Source organism: Equus caballus, chromosome 30, assembly GCF_041296265.1.
Source record: "Equus caballus isolate H_3958 breed thoroughbred chromosome 30, TB-T2T, whole genome shotgun sequence".
Taxonomy (NCBI): Eukaryota; Metazoa; Chordata; class Mammalia; order Perissodactyla; family Equidae; genus Equus; species Equus caballus.
The window spans coordinates 24,492,774-24,517,668 of NC_091713.1; the positions used below are offsets into that span (position 1 = coordinate 24,492,774).

General features: G+C 37.6%; 1 protein-coding gene across 1 annotated transcript in view; it reads left to right on the forward strand.

Annotated features, from left to right (window-relative positions):
• The window catches only part of USH2A (usherin), a 747,192-nt gene that overhangs the window by 311,981 nt on the left and 410,316 nt on the right, over positions 1-24,895 (forward strand). Inside the window, exons 23-30 of the mRNA XM_001915645.4 lie at positions 3,172-3,298; positions 5,547-5,648; positions 7,781-7,960; positions 10,831-10,961; positions 15,968-16,241; positions 21,299-21,502; positions 21,625-21,705; positions 24,302-24,496. Coding sequence (XP_001915680.3) covers positions 3,172-3,298; positions 5,547-5,648; positions 7,781-7,960; positions 10,831-10,961; positions 15,968-16,241; positions 21,299-21,502; positions 21,625-21,705; positions 24,302-24,496 — 1,294 coding nt within the window. The remainder of the gene's footprint in view (positions 1-3,171; positions 3,299-5,546; positions 5,649-7,780; positions 7,961-10,830; positions 10,962-15,967; positions 16,242-21,298; positions 21,503-21,624; positions 21,706-24,301; positions 24,497-24,895) is intronic.

The window sequence follows — 24,895 nt, forward strand, 5'->3', positions numbered from 1 at the left end:
GGAGAAAATCTGGAATAGTCTTCCATTGTTTGTTCTCCTTTTGGGCAGTAATATGAAGATAGCTTCTTGTACAAAGCTAGAGCTACCCAGGTTTAAAGAAGTTTGGAAGTTTGTTTTATATGCCTTCCACTGTCATTCAAATTGTTTATATTTTAAATACTTTAGGTACCACTTTAAGCCAGTTTTCTTTCGTTTTGTCTTTAAATGAGAAAAGATTTTCTAAGGAACACCTTATTGTACTCATCAGCCAAGTAGCCATTTGCTTAATGTGTCTTATTTGACTATACAACCCAGTGAGGGCAAAGTCTATTTCAACCACAATATATCCTTGAGGCTTAGCACAGTCCTTAGAGCCTAGTAGATGCTCAATAAATAAATGTCTGCCGACAGGCTGACTGAGTGGCTCAATAACTGTTGACAAAATACTACTCGTAATTGAAGAAAATTACTCATTTTCTAGGATAAAATTTCCAGCTCTTTAATGACTATTCAATAATTTAGTTCTTATTCGTTTTAGTTTGTCAGTTTGTCAGACACTTTGACTTTTATCGATGGTTATTTTTAAATTACTTTTCCTGAATGCGTTCAAAATAATTCAATTTTGAGTTGTGAAAAGAGAATTTTGTAGGAATTTAAAATTACTGTGTAGCACATAGTTTCAAAATAACTTGAAGTCATTGTGCACTTTGTTCTTTTTAAAGTGTCTTAATAAATTTAAGTAATAAATCCCTTATATAACAATGTATCCTATGTAAAGGCTATGGGGTAAAAACTTATTCAGTTTCCCTTCCAACTATCCAATGCATTGCATGATTAAATATTTAGGGAAAGGGGGAGAGATTCTTCATATTTAAAACTGGATATGTATCTGCATATTATGGACTGGACATTTGGAACCGTTAAGATTCACAGTAAAAAGTTACTCCAATTTTTAATTGCTGTATTTTTTGTTAATTCTCGAACAAATCACTACAATCTTCCAATTCTTTATTTGATTAATTTCAATTTATATATACTTGCACACATGCTATTTTATTGACCAATAAGGACTCATGGTTTTCATTTAAAAGATTTATGTTCAGTGACATTAACAGGAAATTCACGTAGCAGTCTGATTTCACTTAGAAGGAAGCTGTGAAAGTGAAACCTTTCAAACAATGCCGAATAGCACCTGTTTAACATGTCTGATAGTTTCCAAATGGAAAGAACAAAATGGCATGATGTGACACCAGAATTGATCACAGAACTATTCTCTTAATATTGGTGAGGGAAAATAATCTTAATGTGATCATCAAAGAATAATATGCTAAGTTCCTCTAAGTATAAAGCAAATTTGGCATACTGAGGCTGGCTGTATGTTATGTACTTGAATTTGTCACCAATAAATGTGATTTCTAGTGTAGAGAACTGTTAATGCTTCAGATTGTTGCCAAACATAATATGAAGAACCACTTACTCAGACACCTGATCTTTAGAATGCAGCGTCGTTTGTAACAATTTTAACGCTAACTAAGTACACTTTGATGAGACAGCATTTAATAAAATGCTCATTAATTTCATCATTAGCAAGGGTATGCTAAGAAGTAAGCCAGTTTCTTATGTCACGCCCAATTAGCATCCCATGCTAGTAATCCCATTAGTATTGTTGAATTCACTAATGGAAAAACTAATGGGCATGCTACCAGGGCACATTAATTGGGCACGACACCAGTTCTGGTTTTAATTATTAAACTACGATAATGAAATGTGTGTTTGTAAAATATTAAAATGTTGAAATAGAGTTGAAGAAAAAAGAGTACATAGAGGAAAGAGATATAAGGAAAGACAACTTACAAACATTCAAGAACTAGAAAATGGACTTTACCAAATGGTCATCTTTCTAGCTGATCGAGTTGTCTATAAAAGTTGGGATATTGTCCACATGAGAAGCAACCCACTCATGCTCATGGGAAATTAAAAGCTGTTTTTTGGTAATATGAAATTCTGTATGTCATACGTGTTGTCATGCTCTGTATGAGGCCTGACAGGAGCCAATTAAATGTGTAGAATGGACATGTTATATCGCTGAATCTGTTTTAGGGAAATATAAACAGAAGTGTTTTACTTAAGATGGTATATTTAAAATTGCGTTTTTTGTGGCGTAAATCTTCATCCATATTGTATCAGATAATTAGCAGTTTTCTCTTTTTGAAAAACAGTATACCAAAATTATTAGAGTTTGATGAAACAGTCCAAGTAATTAAAAAATATTTTGTAATATTTTACCCCATCTTATTTTGGTTTTGAAAAATTTTTATTGGATTGAAGTTAGTTATTGCTAAGAGAACCAATTTTATTAAGCAAGAAAGAAATTTATTTTCCTTTAGAAAGTTTAGAGTTATTTTCCAGTCGTTGGAAAAAAATCATGCTACATTGTGCTAACTGTGATAAACTAAAAAAATTGTTCAGTTGACTAAGCTCTAAGATTGAATTCTCTTCTATCTCTTTCTGTGTTTCCTTACCCTCACCTCCTTTTTGCTAATCTCTATCCTTGGTATCTGCCATTTCCTAGTTTTATCCACTTAGGAACTCAGCTTTAACTATGATAATATTACCTTAGGCAAAAGAATAAATGCTAGAGTTTAGACTACAAAGCATTGAGTACCAAGTTTAACCACAATACTTATGTTCAATGTGTTAATAATTGATTAATTTTTAATGTGTCTCATTCCTTCTTGTTACTTGTAGTGTAATAAAGGTAAGAGAAACTAATTTGCCAGACATTTCCTTATCTTCAGAACAAATTGATTGAATTGTATTATATTAGTTGTAAATTCTTCTTTTTTTCATATTCCTGTCAAACAATTTAAAATATAACATTTTAGAATAGAAAATTCATTACCTTTCTGATGAATATAGGTACTCAAAATGCAAGTGTCCTTGTAAGAGATTCTTATTCCAAAGAGAAGTTCTTTTCAGATTTGAGCACTGTGCTGTTCACAGAAGTAGATCACAGAAAAGCCAGAATGATGTTAAACATGATCTTTAATTCTGAGTTCTGTTTGAAATGTATGCGTGCTTGCATCAAGATCAGGTTGAAATTAGTTTTAAAAAAATATACAAATACATGTGTATGTGTATGTAAACGTATATATTCATTCATTCATTCATTTACTCATTCATTCCCTTAAGGGGTCTTCTGTGGAAGTGACCACAACTAATGATGAGGGTAAACAATACAGTGATGGCGAATGGCATGAAATAATCGCTATTAGGCATCAGGCTTTTGGCCAAATCACACTGGATGGGCAATATACAGGTAAGAACTTCTCTGATATATATAAATGGCTCTGTTGATATGCTGATGTGACCATACTTTTCTGTTATTTATATTTCTCTATCTCTTCTTTCACCTTTTTCTCCACTCAATTTCATCTCAAATGCTGTTGAATTTGCCTTTGAGGTGCTCCTAAAGTGATGAAATCTGGCACCCATTTTCTTGTCTATGCAGGGTGTCAGTAAAGCAAAACTAAGAGCAAAGTCATCAGGAGCAATTGTGTATCCTTTACTGTTCTTTGCAATTTGCAAGGGCGTTTACTTATGTAAAAGTTTCTTGTGTAAAAGCTTACTTATGTAGAAGTCTCTCACTTTACTTTTGACCCCCAGAAGACAAATAAATTAAGATAAAGCAGTTGTAACATGCATTTGAGAGATGAGGAAACTGAACCTCAGAAAAGGTAAATAACTTCTCCCAATTGACACAGTTGGTAGGCAGTATTCTTGGGGCACCTCTCTTATCTTTGCAATTCTAAGTTGAGTAGTCTTCCCATCCCTCCCTATCTACCACCCTCATGTAATTATAAAACAGTTACAGTACCTGTATGATACTGCAGGCTTTTATTAATTCATTCAAGAAATATAGAATTTTAATGAGCACCTACTATGTGCTAGATATTTTTCTAGGAATTCTGGATACGAGAAGCAAAATTTACATTTTAGGAGGGAGAGAGGCAGGAGACAGAATAAATAAATAGTGGTACATTCTGAGAACGATAAAGCAAGATAAGAGGGAAAGGGGTATGTATGGGGGGGTGTGTGTGTATGGGGGAAGGGAGGTTCTGATTTTATAAAAGACTATTCAAGAAGTCCTCTCTGATAAGATGACATTTGAGTTAAAGGATAAACCAGGCAAATATCCTGGAGAAGAATGTTTCAAGGCAAGGGAACAGTAGGTGCCAGGTCCCTGAGGTGGGAACATACCCTCTGTAGCATGTCAAGGACCAAAAAAGAGGCCAGTGTGGGAAGGAGTGGATTAAGGGGCTAGTGGTAGGCTGTGAGAACAGAGAGGCCATTAAGGCTGTATAAGACCCTTGTGGGCTTACTTGCAAAGAGTTAGGCCATTGGAGAACGTTAAGAGAGGAGTGACATGACATGACTTCTTCAAAGGAACTGCCATGATATCACTCCTTAAAAGGAACACTCTGGCTGTTCTTTTGAGAATAAATTTTAAGAGGAACAAGGGTGGAAGCATGAAGACCATGTAATAGGCTTCAGCAATAATTCTAAAATAATTCAGGCAAGAAATGATGGTTTCATGAACCAGGAAGTGGTTGTGGATATAATGAAAAATCTGGATATATTGTAAATGTTAAATTAAAAGGATTTGATTGAGGTAGAGCAGGAGTCAACAAACTACCACCTGAGGGCCAAATTCAGCTCATGTTTTTGTTTTTCATAAAGTTTTGTTGAAACACAACCGCAGCCATTTGTTATGTATTGTCTAAGGTTGCTTGAGGCTGTATGGTTTACAAAGCCTGAAATATATACTACCTGGCCCTTTATATAGAGAGTTTGCTAACCCCTAACGCAGAGAATGACTGCTAGGTTTGGGACCAGGGCAACTGGAAGAATGTAGCTGCCACCACTAAGGTGGACGAGATAGTGGGAGAAACAGATTTGGAGACAGACGTTCAGAGTTCAGTTTGGATGTAAGTCTATGAGTCCATGAGGCATCCAAGTGGAAACATCGAGCAGGCTCCTGGAGACAAGTCTGAGTTCAGGGAAGAGTTCCAGACCAGTGATATAAATTGGGAGTTGTCAGCTAAGGATGGTATTTAAAGCCAAGGGATGAGATGTAAATAGGGCTAATTAGAGTGGTTTGGGTTCTGGAAAAAAGAGAAAATTCCCCCTCCTCTCAAAGAAGGATGGAGATAGAAATCTTAACAGTAGATTTGCATTGTTATGCAACACAGGCAGGGACCCAGGCCCCTTCTGGTCTTCGCCCTCGGTAGTTTGCGCAAGTACCATCGCTCTATTCGTCCCTCTGGAGGACTTAGGGCATTCCTGTAGGTGCAGAAAGGAAGAGATCTGAGAAGGGAAGAGGTTTGGCTAGTTCCAACATCAAGACACTGGGGCAATGAGGAAGAACCAGTAAAGAAAAGCAGCCAATAAAAGAAGAACCAGGAAAGAGGGGTTTCCAGAAGCCCAGTGAAGGGTTTAATCATTTGTTAAATTAGTAGAAATAGATGATCCTGCCAAAGTTGGAATTCTCATCTCCTTTCCCACAGGTTCCGCGGCCACCCCAAATGGTAGTACTATCATTGGAGAAAACACAGGAGTGTTTGTGGGAGGGCTGCCGCGGGGTTATGCCATCCTCAGGAATGATCCTGGTGAGTTTGGTAAAGGTGTCGAATTTCGGTGTTGTCATCAAAATTTAGAATCACTATATTATGTTACAGTATGAATAACAGAAGTATTTTCTATCTCATGCTGCCTTCCCTGTATGAATATGTCAAAAATGTCCTTTAGGTCTCTTCTAAGGGAATCATGTGTTGCTTGCATTTGAATTCTTAATGCCCAGTTCTTGATATATAAAGGGAGTTCATTAAACTTTTGCTGAAAGGAATTATACTAATTTCAGTCAAAGGTATGTTAGTTTAGGATTATGGGTCAATTTTTTTTAAGATTTTAAATTGAATGTGAAACAACTCAGAAATGGAAAACTGTGAGCTTGATTTATAGTCTAAATAAGGTGGGGAACATTCCCTGAGTATTAACTATGTGATAGGCCCTAAACCAGTCCCTAGATATCCACAGATGAATAAAATGTGGTCATTGCCACAAAAGAGAGCACAGATCTGTAAATAGGTAATTCCAGTCAAATGCTGTAAAGGCTGTAATTGAGGCATAGGCAAAGTAATTCCTTTTTTAGGGGAAGAAAACAAAAACTGACTCTAAAATGAAATGAATAAAAACTAACATGAGTGAGGGGCTGGCCCCATGGCCGAGTGGTTAAGTTCGCGCGCTCCACTGCAGGCTGCCCAGTGTTTCGTTAGTTCGAATCCTGGGCGCAGACATGGCATTGCTCATCAAACCACGCTGAGGCAGCGTCCCACATGCCACAACTAGAAGGACCCACAATGAAGAATATACAACTATGTACTGGGAGGCTTTGGGGAGAAAAAGGAAAAAATAAAATCTTTAAAAAAAAAAAAAAAACCTAACATGAGTGAAATTAACCTTAGGCAGGAAAAAAATCACCCTTCCAAATGCATTGCCAACTATTCCAGGGTTGTTCCTAAGTCCTCATCAAGGAGCATAGGATGTCTCCCAGGTCTCTCCCAGGGAGTAAAACATAGCTACATAAATATTACAAATAAGCTAGAACCTGGATAAGGATAAATTGTTGATGGGTGGAAGTCTTCATGGCATCATGATGAAGAAGATCAAAACAAATAAAAAGTTTTCAGAGAATTTTGGCGAGGGATGTATTTAAATCCACAAGACTGGTTATAGTTACCTCTTTGGAAATATCTGTAGAGTAGAGAAGGCTTTCATTCAACTACTTTGCACTGGTAGGGAAGTCCTTAGAAAACATTCACACACACACATAGATTGAAAGAGCGAGAGAGTGTTTGTCCTACTTCTTTGCCCATCAAGCACAATTCTTGGCTATGGTACATCCAGGAACCAGGAGAAGAGCACATCGAGGTACCAACTACTCTTCCCTTCTTGTGAAGGACATATCTCCATTACAAATAAATAGTCATTGTACATATAAATTGACCTTGTAAAACTTCGACTGTTGGTGAATATCTTCCCTAGAATTAAGTCATAAACTCATAAACTGAGAACCATGCTTCACACTGATCAGTAAGGACATCGCCATATGAAATTTGACCTCAGTTCCATGTGTCCTCTCTTCTTCTCTACTTTTTTCTTGCTGTCGCTCTGCTTCTCTCATTTGCTCACTTTCTTTCTTTCCCAACCTCCTATTACCACTTTATTTTCTATATCCATAAACCTCACAGTTACCTGGTCTAGGTTCCAAAATTAAGCTTAATGTTACATTAATTCCTAAAAATGATAGCAAATTATTGATTTACTTCTATGACAGACTGGTTCATGAAGGAACTAACCTATAAATATAGATTTGCTAGAAACACATCCTTCAAATCTTACTTTTAAAACTTGTTATAGCACGTATATTTTTAAGACTAGTGGCAGACGAAATCTCCTTGCTTGTTCAAAAGACAATATTCTTCCTAGTACCATAAAACCAAGGTTTTTGCATAAACATCTGTTTCTGCAGATATGATGGGTCTGAACCCGGGCTAAAATTATAATTGTTACCATTCACCATAGCTGATAGTGTGGTGCTTATGTGAATCATTTAGAGGTTTGTAGTAAATAGGTAGTGGGAGCTATTGTCTGTTTCTTTGATTTTCATGGCACATAAAATTAATTGCTTGAAAAGAATTTTTCAAAATACATATTTCTTGATATCTATCAACTCCTGCAGATATAATCCAAAAGGGTTTTGTGGGCTGTCTCAAGGATGTGTATTTTATGAAGAATTACAATCCCTCTGCTGTTTGGGAACCTGTGGTTTGGCAGAGTTCTGAAGAGCAAATAAATGTGTATAGCGAATGGGAGGGATGCCCCGGTTCATTACAGGAGGGAGCCCAGTTCCTTGGAACAGGTAAGGTTCCAGAATTGACATTAGTCATTGCTTAGCATGTGTGTTCTGTCCTTGGCATAACTTAATCTCCACTTTCCAATTACTTTGACCTCATGTGAACATGATATCTCAGAAATACCTAGTAATGCCGTGATGCACAGAAATATATTCTCAAACTGAATACATAATATAAATTGTAAGACTCATACATATATATTCATGTTTAAGATCTCTGGTGGCCCACGGCAGTTCTCTGTTTACATATGGTAGTGTCACAAATGTCCATTTGCAAGTCAATTGTTTCACTTAGAATGTTTTACTTAGGGCAATCCATAAATATCTGTTTATGCCGTTATATAGACTGACAATATTCTTGAGTGAAACTTCAGTTATGTGATGGGGTAAGTAGGTCATTAAAGGTGAGCTAGAGAATATACTGGTGGTCTAGTGGTTAAGACTTGGCACTCTCACCACTGCAGCCCTGATTCATTTCCAGGTCAGGGAACCACGTCACTCATCTGTGGGTTGTCATACTGTGTCAGCTGGGTGTTGCTATGATGCTGGAAGCTATGCCACCAAGATTTCAATTACCAGTAGGACCACCCATGGTGGACAGGTTTCAGCAGAGCTTCCAGACTAAGAAAGACTAGGAAGAAGGGTCTGGCCATTCACTTCCCAAAAAATTGGCCACAAAAACCCTATGAAGAACAGTGGAGCATTGTCTGATATAGCACTGGAAGGGTGAGAGGATGGCGCAAAAAGACCAGGCAGGGTTCTGCTCTGCTGTACACAGGGTCGCTAGGGGTCAGAAGCAACTCAAGGGTACTAGCAAGAGAATATAACCACCCTCATTGCCATTGCTCCAAAGTCTGCAGCAAAGGTGAGATGCGGTGTCCCTGGCATACCTCCCAACCCCAGTTTCTACTTGGCGGCTGCCAGGGTAAGGGGGCAGAAGGGAATATGGTGGCTTGGCAGATGTGGCTGTTTCTTCAAATAAAAGCCCACCTTTGGCTCCTTTATCAGAGATTAGTTGTTCATAGATGTGTGGTTTTATTTCTGGGCTCTCAATTCTGTTCCATTGATCTGTGTGTCTGTTTTTCTGCCAGTACCATGCTGTTTCGATCACTATAACTTTGGATAGCTAATCTGTGACAAAGGAGCCAAGAACATGCAATGAAGAAAGGAAAGTCTCTTCAATAAATGGTGTAGGGAAAACTGGACAGCCACATGCAAAAGAATGAAAATAGACCATTATCTTGCACCATACACAAAAGTTACCTCAAAATGGATTAAAGACTTGAATGTAAGACTTGAAACCATAAAACTCCTAGAAGAAAATATAGGCAGTACAGTATTTGACATAAGTCTTAGCAGCATCTTTTTGAATACCATGTCTACTTGGACAAAGGAAACAAAAGCAAAAATTAACAAATGGGAGTACATCAGATAAACAAGCTTCTACAAAGCAAAGAAACCATGAACAAAACGAAAAGACAACCCACAAACTGGGAGAAATATTTACAAATCATGTATCTGACAAGAGGTTAATTTTGAAAGTATATAAAAACTCCTACAACTCAACAACAAAAAAATGAACAACCTGATCAAAAACTGGGCAATGGATATTTACAGACATTTTCCCAAAGAAGATATCCAGATGGCCAACAGGCACAAGAAAAGATATTCACATCACTAACTATTAGGGAAATGCAAATCAAAATCATAATGAGATATCACCTCATACCAGTCAGAATGGCTGTAATTAACAAGACAAGAAATAACAAATGTTGGAGAAGATATGGAGAAAAGGGAACCTTCACACACTGCTGGTGGGAATGCAAACTGGTGCAGCCACTATGGAAAACAGTATAGAGATTTCTCATATTAAAAATAGAAATGCCATATGATCCAGCTATCCCGCTACTGGGTATTCATCCAAAGAATATGAAATCAACAATTCAAAAAGATTTATGCACCCTATGCTCATTGCAGCATTATTCACAATAGCCAAGATGTGGAAGCAACCCAATTATCCATCCACGGATGATTGGATAAAGAAGATGTGGTATATACATACAACGGAATACTATTCAGCCATAAAAAAGACAAAATCGTGCCATCTATGACAACACGGATGGACCTTGAGGGTATTATGCTAAGTGAAATAAGTCAGATAGAGAAAGACAAATGCTGTATGATTTCACTCAAATGTGGAAGATAAACAAACAAACACATAGATAAGGAGAGCAGATTAGTGGTTACCAGAAAGGAAGGGGGTGGGAGGAGGGCAAAAAGGGATAAAGGGGCCCATGCGTATGGTGACAGGTAAAATCTAGACTATTGGTGGTGAACATGATGCAATCTATACAGAAACTGAAATATAATAATGTACACCTGAAATTTACACAATGTTAAAAGCCAATATGACCTCGCTAAAGTAAAAAATATATATTAAAAATTTTTTAAAAAATAAATAAAAGCCCATCTTTGCTTTCTACAGTTATACCTAAGTTTGTTAGTTGTTTCTTAAACTACTTTCACAACAGAAAGCTATATAATATCATAATCTGTGCACTTTTCCATTGCTCTTTTCTCATCACTGTCATTGTTCAGAGTTTCTCTTAAGTCACTGTAACTGCTTATTGTTAATACTTATATAGAAAAGTAACAGTCTTAATCATGTCCGTGATTTAAAGAATAAATTGCTTCCTCTTAAAAGGTATATCAAGTTCTTTCTGACGCTTCTGCAGAATTATGAGGGGGATTTCTTCACAGTGATTTGCATCTTTTGTGGGAGGTTTACTCCATGACAGTATATGTCTTACAGCACCCTTACGATGCTGGCCATTTGCTTTGCTCATGCTCATATGTATCTATTCTTTTCTTTAAAGGGTTCCTGGAACTTTATCCACATGTGTTTCGCGGTGGAAGGGACTTTGAGATTTCCTTGAAGTTCAGAACTGACCAATTGAATGGATTGCTTCTTTTCGTTTACAACAGAGATGGACCTGATTTTCTTATTGTATGTTAATTAATTTACTTTACTTTACTTTAAAATGTTCAGAGCCAACTTTAGAACAAATAAACCATGTGGTAACATTATACTAAATTGGGGTTTCTTTCCAAACTAACTTTTGTTTTCATTTTTTCCCCAAGTCATTTTTGGTTTTGGTGTCCTATGACACATTTTGTATTTTAGGGTCATGATGATTTTTTTAAATGACCATTATTAGTGTGAAAATTGTAATTTTAACAAAATAGGCTAAATATAAGTAATTAAGAAAATCCGATTTAGTCCCAATACATGAAAAATGTTACGTCCCTCATCTTTTGATATGATTCAAAAGAATGTATATGATATATATATTTAATATTACACAGATACATAAATATCAAATAAAGTGTAATAGTACCATGAGCAGTCATGAACCAACCACTCAACCCAAAAACTAAAATATTATCAATTTTTTGCAACTGCCTATAGGGTCTCTTCTTTCCCATTTCCCTGTCTCCTTCTGGAAGTAATATGTAATCAGAATTTTGTGTTTATTTTCTCCTTGTATTTTTATAGTTTGTACACCATGTATGAATGCCTAAACATACTTGTTTTTGAAATTTATAAAAGTGGTGTTTTACTCTAACTTTAGGCCATTGCTTTTTGCACTCGACATTGTTTCTGAGTTACCCATGCTCTCTGTGTAGGTCTGCATGCTGTATATTTCATGGCTGTGTAATATATCTCTTTTCTTGTCAATAACATATTGGTTGTTTCCATGTTTTTGCTATGGTGAATAAGGCTAATGTGAACACTTATACATTCCGCTAAATACAGTGCATAAGTGTAATTGCTTTTACTTGCCTTTAATCATGCAGCCAAATATCATTGTCAAAAACAAGTATATTATTAAAATGTTAATTTCTAAAAAGTTATTTAAAGAATTTACATAGAGTCAAGAGAAAATTATGGACATCTTAACTTCATTGTTCATATCTGGGCAAATAGGTAATAAAACACATCTCGGTGATTTTAGAATTCTAAGAAATTTTCAATTCGATGAGTTTCTAAATTAGATACTGTCAGTTTTGCTGATCACATAAATGGAAATTTACCCCTTCATAGTATTTAGTAAAATTTTAGCTTATTTAAAGTATTTATTTGTCCTCTTGTTTGCCGTTGGCCTACCCCACTGAAATATAATCTCTGTGAACACAAGGACCTTGGCAGTCTTCTATACAATTCTACCCTCAGTGGCTGACTCTTGGCACTTAAGCGCTCAATAAATGCTGTTTGATGAATGAATGAGTGAACATGTAAATCATGTTTCAGTGACCCTCACTAAGCATTCTTTAATCACCTATATATGCATAAATTCTGTGGAGGATGCAAATATATTTACCATTTGGCCCTTCTGCTTGAGGAGCACATGCCTCTCTTGGAGGCCATGCATTCTGCTATGGCCCCCTTCAACCCTCTATCTTCCTCCATTCACTGCCTTTGGAAATATAATAAATTTCTATTGTATTAAATAAGAATGTTAACTTTAAGTAAGCTTCAATAAAATAAATTTTAAAGAATTAAACATTTGGACAAATATATATTGAGTGCCTACTGTGTGGTAGGTTTTCATTTAGCACTTCCAATACGACTGTAAAGGAATCAGACCTCCACACAACTTACTTTCTAGTTTTCTGTATCTGAGCACTTGGGTTTCTCACAGTTTATCCATCAACAGGAACTCTTCCTATTATCCTGAGCAGCTTCAACATACATGGCTATCCCCTGGAACTTGATGGACTCAAAATGTTTCACTGCTAAAATCTTAAACCTCAAAATATAACCCCCTATCCTTCCAGCTCTCTCGTCTGCTTTTATGGAGTTCACCAAGACACTGGGACCATTGTCTATTAGCCCACTTTCTGTTTAACTTACTTGCTCCTTACCTTAGACACCATAGTACAGCTCTTCAATCATTTTTTTGCCAATGCCCTGAACTTCTATCTCCAACTCTACAACCCTGGATCAATTAGTCTAGCCACCTTGCTTGTCAGTTTCAATAGCCAGATGGCTGAACTCTGTAGGAAAACTAATACAGGTACAAAGACTAGTGATGTGCTGAGTTTTGAGCTTTCTAATTCCTTCATTCAACGATATTTATTGTTTACAGGAGTTGCTAAACAGATTAGAGCTGGAAAGTGAAAGGAAAAGAATTTCAGGACTTGCAAAACACCACAACCTGAATGGCTTCGGACAGTCTCTCACTCTCATAAAGAACACAAACATAGGGGCTGGCCCCGTGGCCCAGTGGTTAAGTTCGTGTGCTCCGCTGCAGGCCGCCCAGTGTTTCGTCAGTTCGAATCCTGGGCACGGACATGGCACTGCTCATCAGACCACGCTGAGGCAGCATCCCACATGCCACAACTAGAAGGACCCACAACAAAGAATATACAACTATGTACCGGGGGGCTTTGGGGAGAAAAAGGAAAAATGAAATCTTTAAAAAAAAAAAAAAAACACACAAACATAATCTCAACCTCTCAACTCTCTATCTGAAAACTTTACTATCTATGAGCCAAGCCTGGTTTACTTCTCTCCTGACTCACGGGGAACAAATACACAATTACTATGCTTCCAATCAAAGTTAATATTTCTACCTTTATTCTAGATTCTATCCCTTCTCCAGCAAGAATTTGAGCTACAAATGATCTCCTCTTTGTAAATTCAAATGTTCCCTCTCCATCAGCCCTTCTCCTTCAACATATAAAATGGTTGAGCTTTGTTCATCTTAAATCTTTTTCCTTTTGACCTTGAAACCTCCTCTGTTGCACTTCTCTTCCCTTCACAGTCAATTGCATTGAACGTCATTGCTCTGGTTACTTCCACTTTCTCATCTCACTTCAGTCCTCAAAAGTACTGCATCTATGGTCCTGCTTCTACCACATTCTCCCACAAAACAATTTTCTAAAGTTGCCAATTACTGCCACATTTCTTAGTCTAATAGATAATTTTCAGTCCTTATCTGATTAATCTTTCTCTGTCGTCCTCTTTTTTTCTTAAAATATCCTTCCCTACTGATTTTCTAAAATGCTAGCTGCTCTTGATTTTCATTAAATCTTTCTGTATTCTCCAAGATCACTGTCAGCTCAAAGAACATCTACTCTGCCTACCCCTTCAAACATTGGTCTTGCTGAAAACTCTTATTTTCACTCTTTTTACACTAACTGGATGATCTTACTTATCTTGTCATGAGCTTTTCCCATTTTACTGGCCCATCTTGATGCTCAACTCCCTCAAAAAAGTTTCTTCTGGATATTTTATAGGCGCTTCAAACACAATATGTTTAAAATTGAACTAACTCCTGCCCCAGAACAAAGACAACAACATCTAGTCTTTTTTCTAAAGCTTTCCATATTGTGATGGTAAAACATACCCACCCCTGAAAGAGGGTGGGTGTCTTTGACTGACTTATCATTCATCTAACACATTCCACTGCTACCAGGTCCTGCTGAATTGCTTTAAAAAATACCTCTTAGATTGAGTTTTCGCTATCATCATCATTATTATTTTTATTGTAATGGCTCTCATCATTTTTTCACAATTGTACTGATTCCCTAATAGGTTTCTCCAATTACACTCCAGCTTTTATTTCCAGGATGTGCTTCTGAGGACTGGGAGGGTGAACTTTTAGCACAAGACAATAGTGGAAAGAATATATGCTTTGGAATCAGACAGAAAAGAGAAAGATGAACTTTTTTCCATATCGCTCAAAATTCTCCAAAATCTTGTTTCTACATATCTGGCAGGAGCCTTTCTAACTCACCCCGCCCCCTGCCCCGGCACCTCGTATGTATCCTCTGTCTTACCTAACTTGGTACCTTTTTCTAAACCTAATGAGCTTGTAAATGTCTCTATTCCATTGATTATGTTAATCTCCCTGCTCGGAAGATTCTCTATGAATTTTAAATACTTCCGAAAAGCTTCCGTTAAACCTTTCCCAATTCCCAGGGACCAAAGGCATATCCTTTCTCTGCTCTCATTGTACCCCATGCCTTTCTTAGTTATTGTATGACCCCCCATGTTTGCTTCTCCTATTAGTGTAGTTATTGGGAACAGTGCTTATCTTGGAGCTGCAGGTTCATGGAACACAGTTGGGAGCTCAATATTTAGAGAATGAATGGATGGATAAATTAATGACTGCTTTTGCCCCATGTACTTCACGAAGATGATATTTACATAGAAAAAGTAACAATTTTTATCTGGCATTGCTTAATTTGTTTCAAATATCCTGTGGTCGCTGATTTGACTTCTAACAAAAACATCGTGGGTAAAATAATTGTCATGTAACATTTTGAAGGAAAACAGCTGGAGGCATTTCCTTTACCACGAAAATCTGGGTAAATATGTTTGTATTAGAAAATGGCACCTTGATCTAAAAGAATGGACATAGAAGCAATCATGTTAGTTAGAGATTTAGGATAATAAAACTGAAATATTGAATCAAAACACATCTTACAAATTTGAAATTGAGTTCACCAACCAGTTAAAATAAGCTTAATCAGGCTTGACATTTCATTTTCTTATTGTCTTGTCATATTTTTCCCCCAAATTAAATTGATATGTGAAGTAGTGTTTTCTCATTTTCTAAAAACTCAAATAAAAATAGAGTCATAGTTCAAACTATTCTGCTCTCTTTAGTCATTCAATTACTTATGCTAGCATTTAATCTTTTATCTCTGTTGCACAGCCCCCCCAAAAAAGTTTCTACCTACATAATATTGCGTCACATCTTATAATCATTATTGGGTATGAATTTGTTTGACTCAATACAATATTCTTCATGTTGGTTAGAAGCTTGCAAAGTACTTCATTATACGTTACTCCAGTTCTGCTTAGAATAAAGTGGAACATTTTTATGAAGTGCTTTCAGGGAAATTTCTTGCTTTTCTTCGAGAAATTGACCTTCTGCTCTCCCGAACTGCCTTTCTGCAGTCTTTTTATATACCTATTTTCTTTTTTAATATGAAATACAGATAGAACTGAAGAATGGAATATTGAGCTTCCGGTTAAATACCAGTCTTACTTTGACACAAGTGGATCTATGGCTGGGACTGTCCTATTGTGATGGAAAGTGGAATAAAGTGATTATTAAAAAGGAAGGCTCCGTCATATCGGCAAGCATGAATGAACTGATGGAGCGTGTGTCAGAGTCCAGAGCCCAGCCACTGATGGTAAATTCCCCAGTCTATGTGGGAGGAACCCCACAGGAGCTGCAAGACTCTTATAAGCATCTGAGCTTGGAACAAGGTAAACTCCGTCTGGCGGATTTCCCAAACTGATGCAGCCCTGGTCCTACTAGGTTTGAGTGGTTCTGTGTTTCAAGATATAGCAATAGAATCAGGCTGAAAGCAACACCCACTCACCCTTTCGGTGGAGAATTTTAAGCTCTAAAAAAAAAAAATCACAGAGGCTGGACTGGTGGTGTAGTGGTTAAGTTCACGTGCTCTGCTTCAGCGGCCTGAGGTTTGTGGGTTCAGATCCTGGGCACAGACCTAATCTCCGCTCATTAAGCCGTGCTTTGGCGGCATCCCACACACAAAATAGAGGGAGATTGGCACAGATGTAGCTCATGGCCAATCTTTCTCAGAAAAAAGAAAAAAAAACACAGAACACTTCTTCAAATAGTTTTGTGTGTTGCCCTTAAGAGTACGCCCTTATACCTATTTATAATCAATATATTTATGCTAACTGTCTTCAAAAAATATAATTGTATTTAATATATATAATTTATTTCATCATATATTTTCCTTGAGAACACATGTGGTTCTGGTTTTCTTGAATATTGATGATTATCTGTATTTACAGATTAAAAACATAGGTTGGTGTGCACAACTGGGAAAAATGGCATTAAATTCACTGGGGTATTTTTTTCTGAATAAATGTTGTCTCCATGCATTTCAGTGGAGCTCTCATGCAGCAACGAATATGAAAGGGTGAATTCAGTTGAATTTCAGATGTACTTGTGAAAAATCTATATATCACTGATTATTAATAACCATCATGGAAAGGAAAAATTCATGAATGTATGACTTGTAACTAAAGCAAGCATTTAGCTCATATAATGAGTTTGAACAGAATCAAAGAAAAAAAGAACTCATGTAACTCATAGCATTTAATTTATATAATAAGTTTGAACATAATTCGGGAAATTATTAATTTAAAAAGGCTAACAGTAGCTGAGTGCATACTATGTACCAGTAATGGTTCTAAGAGTTTTATGTGAGAATAAGTGAGTTCGTCCTTCAGAGCAAGCATATGAGTTAGGTTCTTATTACGCATATCACCATTTTACAGATGAGGAAACTGAAGAGCAGAGAGGAAAATAACTTGCTCAAGGTCACATGCCTAGTAAGCAGACAGCAAGCTTGTCTGCCTCAGGCAGCCTGGTGTCAAAGTCCACTCTCATTATAATCCAGTGTTCTCTATTATGGGCATGCACCACTCTTCCTTCTCTGTAAAGTGGGGAAGGCACAGAAACATCCAGCTTCTGACAGAGCTTGCTCCCATGTAGAAAAATGTTCTCTACAGATTTCAAACTCTATGCACCGCGAATGGTTAAAATTTCTACAAAGCGATCTTTGCCTATTTGGTAAGTACATAAAGATTTAAATGCCTTTGAATAGAAAATATATGGCAAGCTCTAAGGAGACTTTTAGAAGGGTACTACTAAGGAGTTAATGAATATCTGGGGTGTAAGACAGTAATGACATTTTCAAGGCACTTAAGATGTAACAGCAGCTAAAAATATTACATTCATATAAGGGCTTCTCTTGGTTTTCAGGTTTTTGAGGTTAGAAAGCACTTGAAACCTCTTTATATGAGCAAGATTACTTGATCCTGTTTACATCTAGGAAAAAACCCTGCCTATCAAGCGTTATACTTTCGAAGTACGCCCAAACCCCTTATTATGATGGTCCTAGAGACATGGCTGAAACTGGAATTGTAAGATGACAATGATAGAAGTTTAAAACATCAATATAGACGCAAAAGGAATAATCTATGCTGTGACTAAGTCTATGATACTTAAGGACATTTTATTTATGGATAATACTAAATTTTTATCATTGCAGCATCATCCATATCAGTGGTTCTTAAACCACTGATAAAATATTGAAGTGTAGTAAGAACTCAACATAGTAAGAACTTAATAAAATTAGCTATTATTATCATGATTACTATTCAAGATACATTGGAATAGCCTGGAAAGGTTATTAAAAAATGCAGATTTTATGATCCTATCACCTAAGATTCTGACTCAGATGCTTTGAGCGACACTGATCTATCTAAGTAAGCACATGTTTTAGACAGTGATCAGGAGAGTATTAATACAGACGTGCTGCATGCATGTAGTAAATTGCAATTAAAATTAATCATGTTCATTTACTGGATTTTTTTTCAATGTGCTATCAACAGTCTAAAAAATCTCTCTGTGCTTCTCAATTAGCACCTTTTTTCAGAGGCTCTCTTTGTGGTCATATTAGTGCTGTTTTCTTTCTTATCCATTAATGTTGTAATCTTCCTTTGAATCAAATGCAAATCAGTTTTGCTCTGTGTTTTGGAAATGCTGGGCAACATCATTTGCTGAGGATGTACCACCTCACATCGTGGGTATTGATCTTACAACTATTACTTGGGACTGTCGCTAGCCTCAAGGTTGGGAGAGAGTGGGCCATGGCACATGGTATCACAGGTTATGCCCTGCCCAAAGCTCTGAGCAGAGAGGGCAGGAATTGGGGCTGAAAGCCAGCCTTCCTGCCAGCCCAGGTGCCCCAGTGCTGGGCTGCCTCCTCCAGAAGGACCATTGTCTTTCTGATTTGTCAACCCAGAGTTCTGGGCCACCTTGTAGTTGTTTGGAGCCCTGGGGGTGAGGATAGGGCTGGGAATATTTTGATTCTCACAAATCAAAATTTGAAGAAAGAAAGAAGATGCCCAGTCCTCCCAAAGACAATTGCTTTCCCCTCTTCTTGTCCTCACACCCCAATAAAATTTTGAAGTAGTTGGGAATATTTCCAGTGGGAGTATTTCTGGTGGTGCAGAGTCAGAAGAATAGTGTAAACTTCATTTGACAAAACTCTCTGCCCTCCCTAGGGAGAACACAGGGAAGACCCCCTCCCCCCAGTAGAAATCACACGTCTTCACCTCCAAGGCCTGAGGCCAGAGTCCCACTTCCTACAAGAATTAGTACTGACAAACGTCATCCTATAACTCTCTGGACCTTTTTCTTTATCCCCAGAATGAAGGAAGACTATCTCTGTGGCCTTTTCCAAATTTAAAATTCCATCTTGTGATTTTATTTTTAAGACATTTCTTTTTTTTTTTACTTTTTTAATTGGAGCAAAATATACATACATAAAATTTACCATCTTAACCTTTTTTTTCTTTTGCTGAGGAAGATTCCCCCTGAGCTAACATCTGTTGCCAATCTTCCTCTCTTTTGCTTTCTTTGAGGAAGATTAACTCTGAGCTAACCTCTGTGCCAATCTTCCTGTATTTTGTATGTGGGTCACCACCAAAGCATGGCTGACAAGTGGTGTAGGTCTGTGCCTGAGATCTGAACCTGTGAACCTGGGCTGCCAAAGTGGAGAGTGCTGAATTTAACCACTATACCATGGGGCCAGCCCCCATCTTAACCATTTTTAAGGATATGGTTCAGTGGCATTTAGTACATTCATATTGTTATGCAACCATCACCACCACCCCTCCCCAGAACTCTTTCCATCTTGCAAAACTGAGACTCTGTACCCCTTAAACAGTAATAGAACATTTCGCATAACAGCAGCTAGATGTTGGCCAAAGCCACTTTTCCACAGTTCACATTTTGTTGATAGAAAAACTGAGAACAGAGAAGTTAGATAACTCAGCTCTATGCCGTCGGAAAATTACTGCTGGTAAGAATTCTTAGCTTCTGAATCTTCAAGCAGATGCTTTTATATTGAGCTTCATTGCTTTCAATTCACTCAACTTATTGAGTGTCTACTGTGTGTTCGAGATAGACTAGCAGTATTGATCAGGCAGGCCTAAAGGAATGTGAATCATATAGCAAAGGCATTTAAAAGAAAATAGGCTGCAACTTAATGTGTTAGAAGACATAATAAGACATCGTATAAATGCTGGAGAGAACAATATGGTCATTGTTGCTATTAACTTATTTTACTGTTAAACGTTGTGCTATATTTTATTTCCATTTCCTGATGATGTGCTTTCATCTTGAAAAGAGCTAATCATGTGTCTGGGGCTTTTCAAACTTGACCGGGTTTTATTCAGAAAGACAGTGTGTGTGCTCCAGCAATCTCAGCCTCAGTCGGTTTTGTCCCTTCCTTTACAATTTTGTGCAGTTTTCTGAGCAGAGGACTGCCAAAACTTGTTGAGCTGATCTCTCTTTCCACAAAATAGCATGTAATTCAAAGCAACTGCTATTCCCTGGCTGACTGGATGCCCTATGGTTCTCTCACAAAAAAGCAGTGCGTCTTTCAAATCTGTTTCCTCCACATTCTCTGTTAAACGTCACACAACTGTGCTGCAATCTGGTCGCTCTAAAGTCAACTGGGTAGGATGCACATCCAAGGAAACCTCCAGGTATTGTCACTGCCTTAGCTGAATCTGGTCCTTGTCATGGTGATATCAATGTCAAATTGGGGACCATTTTGTGTACTTAGGATTATGGAACTCAGTGAAAATGGGGGAGCACAGTGATAGCTCCTCCACATGCTGATTATACTAGGACTTACTTCTCCATCTCTGAAATGATTATGATGGAATTCACGGCAATAGCTCAGGACTCTAGTATATTTTGAAACTATATTCTCACTCCCGCTATCCTGCATAATATCATCAAAGGGTATTTTTTCCCCCAATGAGCTTGTTGAGTAATTATGGTATGTCAACTATTATTTTTTGGCACTTAAACACTGACTTATATAGGTAACTTAATTCTCCAGAATTGAGGGACATGGGGGTACCCCCACCCTAATGTGCAGTTGCCTAGATTTTATTTCATGAGAATATACAGGAGAAAATGTGGACCTAAAGAGGTATAATAAATACTTTCTGTTGAATTATAATGATCAATTTATCTATCTTTTCAAAATAACATAAATATAAATATTTTTCTCATGACAAGTTAGCCTGATAAAAAGCAAGAAGAGGCATAAGGGATTTCCTAAATGAGACTTGAAAGTTGAAACACTGCCTCTAAAGCACCGCCCCCCCCACCTCATCAAAACGTAGGACTGCAGAGGACAAAAATGATTGGTAATTAATGACTCCAGCTCTTTATGTGATACTAATCCCTTACTATTTGCTAGGTTTCGGTGGCTGCATGAAGGATGTTAAATTTGCACGGGGTGCTGTCGTTAACTTGGCATCTGTGTCCAGCAGTGCTGTCAGAGTCAATCTGGATGGATGCCTATCAACTGACAGCACTGTTAACTGCAGGGGAAATGACTCCATCCTGGTTTACCAGGGAAAGGAGCGGCGTGTTTATGAGAGCGGTCTCCAGCCTTTTACAGGTAAGGTGGAGGGGCTCCAAATTAGATGTTATGTCTCTTCATCCTGTCTTCCCTTCCTGCCAGCCCTCGATGAGTCACTATGAGTAATATTTTAATCTTTCTACTTCTTATGTCCATTTAAGAATACCTGTATCGAGTGATGGCCTCACATGAAGGAGGTTCTGTATATAGCGATTGGAGTCGGGGACGGACAACTGGAGCAGGTAAATAGTATTTCTATTGAATTGTATATGTGCGCATGCATGCACAGGTTTGTGCATACGTGTTTATGCATGTAAAGAAAAGGAAAGACTACTACCATGAAGCGAGTAGTGTGCTTGTAATCTAGGGACAGAGCAGGCCTTGGTTTGCAAGTGTATTTGTCAAGGGCTAAAATCCTGAGTAAATCAGTCCTTTTGATTTTTCAAGTACTCAGTAAGTATTTGCTCAGGCTTGATTCCTTCCTCTTCCGATGCAGAAGGAAGTTCAAGTTGCCTTAAGGATTTAATAGACCTGTATCTACAGTAATATATCTAAGGACAGGAAACCTTTGCAGACTGCGTAGACCCCAGGAAGCTGAAGTCAAGATTACCTTTGGGTGGGGTGGCACCTCTTGCCTCTCCCTTGCGGAGAGCGCATCTGAAACCCACACCCTGGTTGGAAGCAGATGTCTTTTCCCACCATGGCAGATGCTTGCCATGGTGTTGACTATTAGGATCTTAGAATGACTCTCCCAGGATAGAGATTGCTGATTGGTCTAATTTTTTTGAGTTGGAGGAAAACAACGAGGAGATACAATACATTAGATCTAGTCTCAGACAACCCATCTCTAGGTGCTTTGTACTTCTGACAATGACCAAAATGTCTTCACACAACACCATCACATGAAGGCATATATCACAGAAAGTTTTGTGAATCAGTAGCCTTCTACCATTTTGGGTCAAATATTTGTCAGAAAAGCCAATACGTTTTCCTATGATTGCCACTTATGTCTCTGGAAGAAAGTTTATCCTTAGCAAGTCATAATTTGTCTAAAGATATGTTTTTCACCAAGACGCCCTCTCTTACTTCTTATCAACAATGGGTTACTAACCAGCCATTCTTTGAGGAATCTTGTTAATCTAAAACATAATTAAATATCCAGGTGGGCTACCAAGAATAATTTTCAAAGCTCTCTGCCTACAGATTTTCCAGAAGAGGACAACTTGACACTTCTCCAGGATGATTTAATTGATCATCTATTTATGGGCAAGACAATAGCTGAATGATCTCTTACAGTTCTTTTCAACTTCACAACTTGGAGAAAGCTCTGATATAAAATATTCATTTGTTACTGACATGTCCTCTGCCCCTATTTCACACTCTTCTACTTTATTAACAAACACCTATAAAGCCTGCTTTCAGCCTAATTCAGCCACATAAATAGGCGTCTAGAAAGTGCATCACTTACAGAGCTTAACAGTCTCCATTTTGAGTACCACTGAGAAAGTATGCAAATAGACCTCTGAATTTATAGCAATGATCTGACCACAAAGTCTGATGCCATAAATTCATATTTACAATCTGACCACAACACTGAGCAGCTACATGCTCCCAAGGGTTGGAGAATAATTGCACTATTTAATTATTTTTGAGTCAGTTTTGTTCTGTCCCTTATGAGAAGACCATCTGTTAGACAGTCCTGTACTTTGCCCTGTACCACATTTCAGAACTAATAAAATCAACATCACTCCCATTGTCCCTTTCCTTGCAACTTGATTGTGTGGCCTGTGTGTTTTCTATCGATGCCTGTGGTGTTTTAACTGCACAGACGGTGGTCCTTCATCTCTGTGCTTCCTCTCATCCTTTATATCCACTTTGTTTTGCTGGAAACTGTCCTATTTTGTTGGCCTGAACAGTAAAGTCAGAGAAGGAGGATATTTGATGTGGGAAAACCAGAGTGATCCTCCATCGACGGAGCTCAGGAGTCCGTGAGAGTGAGAACGGGTCTCTCATCCATCATCCTGCCGTGGCATTCCTTGGGCTTTTTCTCAGTGTCCCCAGTGCAGTCAGCTGTGATGAAGTTGTTACTGATCAGAACTGTAGAAACATCTAATAAATAGTTAAAGGTGATGGATTTTTAAAATCAGGGGACCCAGCGTATGAGGTTTTGCAATTCCTTTAAACTTCCTCATTTCACGTTATTGTTTTGTGGTATTCGGAAGAAAATATCTCTGAACGTGATTTTGTATAATCTCAAGGGCACTGGCTCCTCTACCCCCCAAAATGAAATTAGCAATGTATCCCGTATGTCATATCTGATAGAACTTTGCTTTTTTAAAATCATTTTGGAAAACACTTGAATTTGGAAAATGAGATCACACATTCAAACACAATACAATCACATTTGTGATATTTTTTGGCTAATACATTGAAGATATAAAAATGTCAAACCACTGTGTATAATAACAGTCTAATTATCTTGCTTCAAAGAGGTACATCATTATATTGTTTGAACTTGTTATCTGCCTACCATCCACCTCTTTCTTTATGAGTGATGTTTAAAACATGTCGGATACGTTAAATGTTTTTGGAAAACCTGGACTAGACTTGAAAGAACGTTATGTCGATGGAGTTTTGATGGTTTTGAAATATCGCTTAAACTGAATGGCTCAAGATGTGCAGTCGTATTAAATCAATGCTGAAAAGTTACAACTCTAATAAATTGTATTTATGCTAATGGTTGAGTCTGATTTACGACAGCCATTAAAAGTGAAGAATAGGGGCAATAGTCTTCTCAGAACTGCCATTTTCTCTACTTTCTCTTTTATTCTTTCACAGCTCTGCAAAGTGTGCCAACTCCCTCAAGAGTCCGCAGCATAAACGGATATAGCATTGAGGTGACCTGGGATGAACCTGTCATGGTTAGAGGTGTAATTGAGAAGTACATTCTGAAAGCTTACAGTCAGGAAGGTCCCCATCCACTGCGCATGCCCTCTGCCAGCTCTGAGTTTGTCAATAACAGCACCCTCACAGGTAAAGGCGATTCCTTAAGGAGTAGATCTTATTAATTTTCTTTTTGTTTTGACTTTAAATAAAAACATTCTTCAAGGTTTTATTTCCAAATATGGTAAATATTCATACGCTTTGCCTGGTTAAAAACAATAAGAATTGTCTAATAAGATGAAAGCCTGTATCCATCTAGGAAGAAAAGAATAATTCTATAATATGATGGGTTCTTATGGATAGCTTCATTACAAGGTTGATATTCACTCCATCTCCAAAAGATGAGGTCACAGGTGGCTATAGCCCTTAACACTCCCTAGACATCTTTTAGGGATCTAGTTTCTACATACAGGACCAGCTTATCTATTTCACCATGCAAAAATTTACTCTTTGGGACTCGCCCAAATTCACAGCACCATTATTTATTGT